General features: G+C 27.0%; 1 protein-coding gene across 8 annotated transcripts; it reads right to left on the bottom strand.

The window, feature by feature from the left end:
• Window positions 1-3945: 3945 nt before the first annotated feature.
• On the bottom strand, window positions 3946-7577 carry LOC108325048 (uncharacterized). Of its 8 annotated transcripts, none has more exons than XR_001831800.2 (8): window positions 7396-7577; window positions 7242-7314; window positions 7049-7113; window positions 6814-6959; window positions 6152-6359; window positions 4414-4586; window positions 4177-4318; window positions 3946-3986 (listed from the first exon to the last, which is right to left on the bottom strand). XR_001831800.2 is itself a non-coding variant. In XM_017558035.2 (7 exons), exons 1-6 carry the CDS (start codon window positions 7396-7398, stop codon window positions 4419-4421), a joined length of 663 nt encoding a protein of 220 aa, XP_017413524.1. In that variant the 5' UTR covers window positions 7399-7577; the 3' UTR covers window positions 3946-4318; window positions 4414-4418. The 8 variants fall into 8 exon arrangements, 5 of the variants coding, with proteins under 5 accessions (XP_017413524.1, XP_017413525.1, XP_017413526.1 ...); XR_008248051.1 differs by having other exon boundaries at window positions 4177-4264; XR_008248052.1 differs by having other exon boundaries at window positions 4177-4261.
• Between the last annotated feature and the right edge of the window lie 2383 nt (window positions 7578-9960).

Raw genomic sequence — 9960 nt, 5'->3', positions numbered from 1 at the left:
ATATCCTTGAATATTTTAAAAGAATAAGTTTTTTTTATAATCGATATTATATATAAGTCTATTTTGTAAAAAGAAATATACAATTTATCTAAATTTTATATAAAATAATTTTAATTTATAAAAAATGTTTTTTTATTTATTTATTTTTCTCTTTTTTAAATTATTTAGGATAAGATTCTACGTTTTTCCAATTATATATTTACTTCTCTCTTTACCAACTAACACACCTTTCGGGATCAGAACATTTTCAATGATGATTACGAGGTTTTAATCTATGTTTTATGAGTCCCTTTATATCGTCTCATTTTTTAGATCCGTGTATATTTTTTCTTTAAATACAATAGTAGTATAAATTTCATTTAAATTTTATATTATTTGCTCTTTACCTTAAAATAAATTAATTTTTAGTATTAATTATTGTGAATGATTCTTTTCTACTTATTGATCTAGAATATTTCTTAAGAAAAATTGTTTTTAATGAAAAAAAATATTTTTATTATTTTAGAATATTTCTTTCAGAAAAAAGGTTTTTTTTAAAAAAGAAAATTTATTTTTATGACCTAATATCATATTTAAGATTCTCATATCTAAATTTAGTCTCATGTCAATTTATCTTTTAAAATTTAGATCTTAAATTTATTAAGTAGATATGACTCATTAAAAATTGTCTTATTTGCCTCCTCCACATGGCTCAATATCACCCTCCCGTTTGACATGGCCCTTTAATCAATTCTTCAAACATGTCTTTGCTCTTAGAAGAAAACATTGAGAGGGAGTAAATGAATAAAGAAATGGATTTCTTTGTTTACTTACACTGAATACAGAGAGATGTTTCAAAAGTGTTAGATATGAAAGAAAAAAGGAAGGTATATTTCCGTAAATTTAGGAGTGTTTCTCCCTACATCTCACCAGTCTCACCTTGCATCTTTCAATTGCATCTTCCAATTGACAGTTATGTCCTTTATTTAATAAAATCTAAAATATTATAATAATGATTTAATGATTTTTCAACCACCAACAACCCTTAATCCTATACTTATAACCCGTGCATGCACACCATCTCATTTCTTCATTGTTATGGTAACCTTGTACTATAAGCTTGTGCATGCACCCCAACCTTATTTCTCCAGTGTTTCATTTATTCCTTTCTTGTTTCATTGAGTTATATTTGTGAGAAGTTATATGTTGTTTTTTAAATTTAGTTTTATCTTGTTTTAGTTGAATGTTGTTTTAGTTTTATGTTGTTTTTCATTTTCTTATATATATATATATATATATATTATTATAATAAATATGTTTAAAATAATCAATTAAATATATAACAATAATTAGTTAATAAATAATATTTAAATAACTACAAATTATAACAACAACATTAAAAATTAAAAAATAAATTAAGAAACAAAATCAAAAATCAAAAATTAAAAATTTACGCATAATAATTATTATTTAAATAAATAAATAATTTCAAAAACATTAACAAACAAATATAAATTTCAAATTAATTATATTATAAATAATATTTAAATAAATATCAAATATAATAAAAATTAAAAATTAAAAAAAGTTAACAAATCAATAAAAAAAGTTTTAAAAAACAACATAAACACAATAAATTAAAATTAAATTAATAAACGAATCAAAATCTAAAAAAAGTATACAACAAATAATTAAATAATAATTCATATTGAAAAATAAAATATCAATAAATAATTATAGACTAAAAAATTAACAAACAAATTTAAATTTTAAAATTAAGAAAAATTAATTACATTAAAAATAAATTTTAAATAAATATCAAATGTAAAAATAAAATACAAAATTACAAAATATAAACTACAAATTTAATATTTAAATAAACTAATAAAAAATATAAAAAACAAATCAAGCTTAAAAAACAATTAAATGTAATAAAGCAAATAAAAAGAATGAAAAGCAATGCTTGAACGCATTTCAAGCTGTGGCAACAATAAAACCGCACTTCCAAGTGCGGTAGCCACATTTTCAATTGCAGCACGATATGAACCGCACTTCCAACTGTGATTAGATTGTACGACGAGCTCTCAACCACACTTCCAACTGTGGAGAGTTCTGCAACCCCTCTTCCAACACTAGCGTGCTCTCAACCAGTGGGTTAAGGCCTCGACTTTTGTCTCATCCATCCCAGAAATGCATCCCAGCACATACAATCTCAGCATACAAATAACACATACAAATACTACATACAAACAATTCATACAAACAACACATACAAGCGCGACAACAAGTAAAGTGACAGAGGATGGGAGGAGCACTGCGATAAGAGAGAAGAAAGGGGTGTAGGATTTCAGATGAGTACAGTTGGAATAATAGAAAAATAGGGAAGTGCAGGGTGAGACTGGTGAGATACAGGAAGAAACACTTTAAATTTATTAGTAACAAAATAAGGAAATATGTTTAATAATCACGAAAATGTAAGTACTAAACTATAGTTGTCTAAATAAAATTAAGTTGATGACAAATTTCAAATGGACCATAAGAAAACTGGCTTAGTTATTATAAAATAGAAAATATATTATTATTATTCTTATTATTATTTATTAAGAAAATTTAAAGTACTTATTTTTTTTATATTGTTTCAATTAAGTATTCTGTAATTTTTTATTAAGTGGGTGGCATAATTGTTCATTCGTGTTGTTATTTTATTTAATTATCTTGTATTAAGAAAATGACAAATGATGTAATTAATATAAAATTATATTATAATTAGTATAAAATAGTAAGTGATTTCGATTGTTTTTATTTAACATATAAGTAAAATTTTATGGTTGCTAAATTATTTTAATAAGTACTCAAGTATTAGAAAACTTAAATTCCATATAGTCGTTTGAAAAATATAAATTTTATAGTAATTAATATAACAAAACAATCTGCTCAAGTAAATCATTATTATTATTAATTAAAGTATGCTTAATTGAATTTCAAATTATTCATAAATTTTTATATTTTTCAATTAAATGTTCTCTTGCTTAGTTAACATGTCTGGGAAATTTTGTGATCAATATAAATCATGTTGCGGTAAATAAACAAGTTTTCCAGATAAAATAATTGACACATCATCCAATCAATAAAATAAATTAAAAGGATAACATATTTAAATATGAAATAAAGTAACAAAACTCGATAAAAACTTAGTAATATCCAAAATTTCGAAACCGTGAATTTAAATTCCTATATAAACTAAAATTTGTCACTCCAGGTGTGAAGTGGATTTGTTAATTACACGTAGCCGTTGGTGACGCCCAAATATAACATACAACTTAAGAAACAGTTCATAAAAAGGAACCAATACCAGTTCTTGTAGGACTATTTCTTGTAAAAGTATTAAAAGGACTACAAAAACAGTTATGTTTTTAAAAGGACTAATTTATACAAATCTTTACAAGGAATAAAAAAAATGATCTAATATTGTGGAACTAAAACTCATTTAAGCCTTTAAAACATGAAAGTTACCTTTTTCATCTCTATCATAATTCTATTTCTCTCTCATTTAAGCATAAAATGCATTGTTCTAAACCATTTTTCATTTTTTAAGTTGCATGAATATTTTTGCGTAAAATTTTAGCATTTTAACAGTCTTCAAGAGACATGCTTGACTAAGAATAACTTGAGAGAATAATAAATTGAAAAAAATAAAATTAATACGTATCCTAGACTACAAATTAAAATCTCTGATTTGAAAATGTGTAACCATAAAATGATGTTTGCATTTGTTTATGTACTCTAGTGTTAAAAATAATCCCTACGTGTGTGTCTATCTGGAGACTGAAGAACAACTATTATGTCTGTTTCACATCCTTATCAACAATCAACCAAATAACTAAATTTTCGGAATCGACTTTGAGCTACCTCATCGCTTATAGATCTATTGAACGATCAACCAAACAGCAGAAAAAAAAAATGCAATGCACCACAAATACCGGGAGGTTTTCTGGATTTTCACAGACCTATATCACAAATCAAAGAAACATCTATCAAAAGAGTGCCTAAACTATTCTGTCAAAATATTTGCTGTACAAATAAGTATTGCAAATACGAACTAGAATTGTTCTTGTTTTACTAAAGATGCTACAAACACAAAAAACCTTCAAGGGTTCCCAAGCATGGTCCAAAATGTCAGTTTGAGCACCACAATACCTGGGTCAGATGAGTATAGGCGATATTGTAACTATTTCCAGCAAAGAAGCAAATTACGTTTTGAATGAAGTAATCAATCGAACGGCTACTGGAGCAGGAGACAATGACAGAAAGTGAGCAAGCAGGTGACACCCTTCAATTACTTCAAGTCAGAAGTACATTACCAATGCAAGATATCATAATGCTATGAACAAAATCAAAGATTTTTTAAAAACAGAAAGATAGAATATAACTCACCTAGATCAACATGATTTCACGTGAACTTCAATAATATCATCGTCTTCCATCCCAAGGCTAGCAGGGGTTTCGGACGAACTTATTTTATCACCATCAAAGGACAATACTATCTGTTTCTGGTCACACTTGATTTTATCGGCATATGTCTTGACAATCCTTTCAAACTTGTCATCCTAGAGACAATTAAAAGATGAGTGTAAGGATAGAGGCCAAACTCTGTTTTGAAAATATGTCCAGTGACCTATAATTGAAAAACAGCTTTGAAAAAAAACCAGAAACACAACTCTTGTATCCCAAAAATTACAACTAGATTTTACCTGAAAAATAAAACTATTAATATCACAAAATATACCAGTAGATCGACGAATGATAGCTGAATCAGATACAAACCCTTAAACAGAAATTGAATCACATCGTTTAATGAATCACAAGATTCATTGTCAACAGTAAAACATAGGTCTAATAGCAATTTAACAAAATGAAACAGATACTGATCAACACATATATTAGCATGAAGTTAAATAGATAACAAAATAGCATATATAAGTTCCAAAATAATTTTTAGTTCCCAAAATGGCATGATTAGAAAATATCTTAGTTTAATTTTGAAGATAAAACTTTATAATTTGTAAAAATCCTATATTAACTAAAGATAAGGTCAAGTTAATATGCATAAGTAAATGTAAACCTTACAGTACAAGTCAATTTTGTAAGATTGAACTAGACTTGAAGTTCACTTTTTATTATGATATCAAAGTATATCCTAACTATGTTTGTTAGGCCTATCATGCCATCAATTATCAAGTCACTATCAAAATACCTATAAATATCTAGTCTCACACTCAAGACACCACTCATCTACAGCAAGATGAGGACTAGAGTTAAGACTAAGTTACAATTTTGAGTGTAAAATCCATCTTACAAGTTCGTTTAGTGAAATTGAATCAGGGTTAAAGTCTATTTTTAACTATGTATAATATATATTTTACTTTTGCTTTATTCTTTTTCTTTATATTTAGATCAAAACACACTAGAGTGCAGTTTTTCGAAATATGTAAAGGATTTCAAAAGTGCAGTTTTGTCCATCAAATATAATTACAGGGAGCTAGAAGAAAAGTATATAGGGTGTAGGAAGAATTTCCCGGTGATCCAATAAAAACTTATGGCCCATAGTAAAAAATCATAACTGGATGGTGTTTGACCTGTAACAACATAGAAACTCCTAAAGGAAAAAAACATATTTCTGTTTTAACTTAGGGTTGTGGGTCATCTCCCTCCACTAGCAGCAAGAGCAGCTTAAGTGGAACAGAGACTGGATCTGCAGTGCAACACGATTTGCCTGCTCTGGTAGCCTTTTACTTGCAATCTTGCTTGCAAAAATTATTGCTCCAGCCACGATGGCTGGCTAGGTACAACGCGGATGACTCTGGACAGCAAGATGTCACAACCCACTGCAGGAGAATTGCATGAGGGTGATTCATACGATCCTTCGCTATTTGCATGATTCACATGCAATTCAGATACAAAACAACCCACAGATTGTATCGCCAAGCTGAAGAATCGTATTGTGAATGAATTATAGGATAACTATTTGCATGATTCACATGCAATTCAGACACAATTAATACAACCCACAGATTGTATCGCCAAGCTGAAGAATCGTATCGTGAATGAGTTATAGGATAACGATAATCATCCATTGACAACAAAAAGTATATCAGCTGAAGGAATTATATACCATGAACATTCGAATCTGCTTTGTTCCATCTTTGTCTTGAACAGAAATGACGATTTTTGGTCTTTCAGAATGCTGTAGACTTTTCTCATCTACACCATCCACCGGAGACTGCAAAGAATCATTAACTTCGAATTTAGAAGACTCTTCAACATCTTTTAACAATTGTTTTGCTGATTCAGCAAATGAGGCAAGTTCCTGCTTCTTTAATCTGCACCCATAAGTAACACCCTGTTAGAAACTGTAGATAAAAGCGGGTAGGGATTGGGAGTAATTATATGGAACATTAAAACCATTTTATTCACCCATGCATATCTTTTTCTGTGAAATGTTCACATGTGGAGCAACGAAAAAGGCAGTCCAGCTCCAGAAGAACCACAGATGATTAACACACAAAAATTATAGGTATACAGAAAGAAAATGAAAAACTGTGTCAATGATTCCATTTTATCATTGCTTCATGTGGTTAGGGTTGAATGGCCAATTTTTTTCTTTTCAAAAACATAAAAAAGGCTAGCACCCATCTTATGATATCACTGTTGGAGCAACCAATTCCAGCGCAGAACAAGTGACAATATAATTTCACGGGGGAGTAAAAGGATTGGCAATAGCAAACACCTAAGATTTGGCATTTAAAAATTCCTAAGGAGAGTGAAATACACAACCTCAATTTTTTCAAAGTTGAATCCTCTTCAATCGTCCTCTGCGAATTACTTGCACTCTTTGGTGGAGGGGGTAACCAATCATCATCTTGATCTTCAATGTTCACCACTGTGACTCTTTCCCCAGTAGTCTTCTTCTCATCCTCAACCTAAAACCCAACAGTTTCAACAGTTACAAAACCGAAACCAATAATCAGAACAAAAATACGTAAAAATCAGAGCCTAAAATAAGACTTACAGTATCCGTAGTCTTCCTCTTCTTACCATCAGGGCAAATCACATCCTCGTCATCATCAAAATCATCTGCGACCATCACAAGACATTCAAATTCAAGCGCAAACTCCCGTAGGATAGTAATAAAAAGGATAAACAGTAATCTTGTAAAAATAAGGGTTTGGAATCGCCTAAATTTTTCAAGAAAAGAAACGCACCATCGATGGAAATGGGATTCACAGGCTGAACCCGGCTGTAATCAAACAATGGTTCCAACTCTTCGATTTCATCCTGCAAACAAATTAAGAATATGAGATGGCGATTACAAGAGAAACCCTAATTTCAAATTGAGTGAGAGATAGAGAGTTTCACCATCTTCGTCGACCTGTGTCTCTCGGTTATTTCACCGAACCGAATCCTCTACACAACTGCACATGGTGCACGCTCTATATCATGTTTTGTGATGAAAAAAATGAAATTTAAAGGTAGGGATTGTTTGGAGTGTCTGTGGAATCTGTAGGGGATCTCGTCTCCTGTCTCACCCTCCCGCTTCAAACTTTAAATTCGTTTATTTCAAAACAATACTTATCTACATACTTTACAAACTTTTCCAATAAAATAAATTAAAAATCATTTGAATATTTTCCTTCAATTAATCTAAAAATAAAAGAACAACGTTTAGTTTAATTTAAATTTACAATAGTAATTCATTACAACACTATCTTGAAAATACAGACGCGTTATAATAGAATCAAAGTGTATTAAATTAGAAATATCAGTGGACTTGTATAGTGCAGAATCATATATTTAACTCTATCTGAAGAATGTTGTTCCCCTCTCTAGTATGTTTTATAGATGAAAAATATTTATGGACACAATAAAAGTATATCAACACTTAATTTAGAAAGAGCAAGAAAATTATAAGTTTATAAATTATATGAAATAATAAGAATAAAAAGATAAAAGAAAATATATAAATTTCAATATTTAATTTGAAAAAACAAATTATGTTAAGTTGGAGAAAAATAAAATAAGTTAATAATAATTTATGAGTTGATTACCGGAATCCAATTTTTTGTTCTTATTACTTAGAATGTCATGAAACTCATAAATATGTAATTTTTCAAAAGAATTATTATTGTTATTATTATTATTATTATTATATATATATATATATATATATATATATATATATATATATATATATATATTACAAGTAAACCTTTATAGAAGTTTAATTTAGATGTCAATATTGACAACTATAATAATGTACACTAAAGTTAGTAGCTATTTTTTTTGTACAGAGTAATCGTCCATGTTCATAAATAATTAACTCCGGGCATGTTTATGCTGGTTAGAAATTAACTTTTACTTGTATTTATTTTAATCTTCATTTTATTAATTCATGTTATAAGATTAATTATTTTTCATTTTTTGAGAATATATATTCTGATGGTCATTCTTCTTATGATTGTGCAAATTTAATTATCTTAATCTAAAAAAACAAAAACAAAAATTTAAAAAGAAAAACACAACACTAGATTAATCCCTTCTAAACTATATAATTTCCTCATGTTTTAAGTGCATTGATTTTTGAATGTAATGAATACAATTACTAAAAGAGTAATGAAGATTAAGTCAATAACAAGATTGAAAATACATTATTTTATTAGTCTTTTTTTGTTAAAATATTAACTTAAGTTTAACCTAATTCAATAAAATCAGTTTTTAAAATAAGATTTGTACTTATCTAAAAAATATATATATAATATTAGATACTAATAAATGATATGACAATAACTGGTATAATAAGTTCAACAAATAGTAAATATTTTTAGAATATATTCAAATTTAATGAACTTTAAACATAATTTAGTTTTACATACAGGGTAATTTTTGTTTCACTCAATAAATAATAAATTTTATTAGTATAAACTTTAAATTATAATTTTGTTATACATTAAAAAATAACTTTAAATTTAACTCAATTTCATAAAATTTATTTTTAAAATAAAATTTACATTTATTTATATATTTAATTGATGTGAGATATTAAATAACTTTCTATTTAAGAATTTGAATTTTAATAGGAGATAGTAAGAAGTTGTTGAGATAACTTCTAAATCTTCCTAACCGAATGAAAATTATTATTATTATTACATTTATATGTTACAGTTTTATAGTGCATATAATTTTCAAATAATATATAATAAAATATTTGTTATTATTTAAATTTACATGATATTGTTTTTAATTTAATCTGCAAAAAAAAAATCAGAAGTAACCTATAAATACTAAAATTAACTTAATAATTAATTATTCATAAAATTTAAATATGTAGTAAAAGATAAAATAAAAATAAATAAAGTGTTAAAATATAAAAAAATAATTAAAATTAATTTCAATAAGTTTTAAATTAAAAGAATATAACTAAAATAACTTATGGCTTATAAAATACAAACTTTTAGAATTAACTATTTTAATATATCCATTAAACATTTATGTGTTTGTGGAAACAACCTATAAATAGTTAATTGCCTATTGCCTACCAACTATACTCCTAATGCAGTCATTATAATCACCTAGAGTATTTACATGAATATTCATGGACTTTGTAATGATTTACATTTGTGACAATGTGTAGTGAAATATATATCATAACAAGTATACTAAACGGTGGTTCCCTTGTACCATATAAACACACATAGTTTATACTATAATGCTGTTATCATTATCACTTTGATAAGTTGTTTTTATATTTTATAATATCCGTAATTAATATGTTCTTATTTTATGTAATGCAAATATAATTATTTTCACAGCCATTAATAATTAATAAAATAAACAATCATGAGTTTTATTATATTGATTTATATTTTGAACCAGTATATAGTAAATGCAAAACTTGATTAATATAACTTTTTTGTAATAAATAAA

This window comes from Vigna angularis, chromosome 3 (assembly GCF_016808095.1).
Source record: "Vigna angularis cultivar LongXiaoDou No.4 chromosome 3, ASM1680809v1, whole genome shotgun sequence".
NCBI classification, from domain to species: Eukaryota; Viridiplantae; Streptophyta; class Magnoliopsida; order Fabales; family Fabaceae; genus Vigna; species Vigna angularis.
The sequence above is the reverse complement of the archived record's forward strand: the minus strand, read 5'-3'. Positions and strand labels throughout refer to the sequence as shown.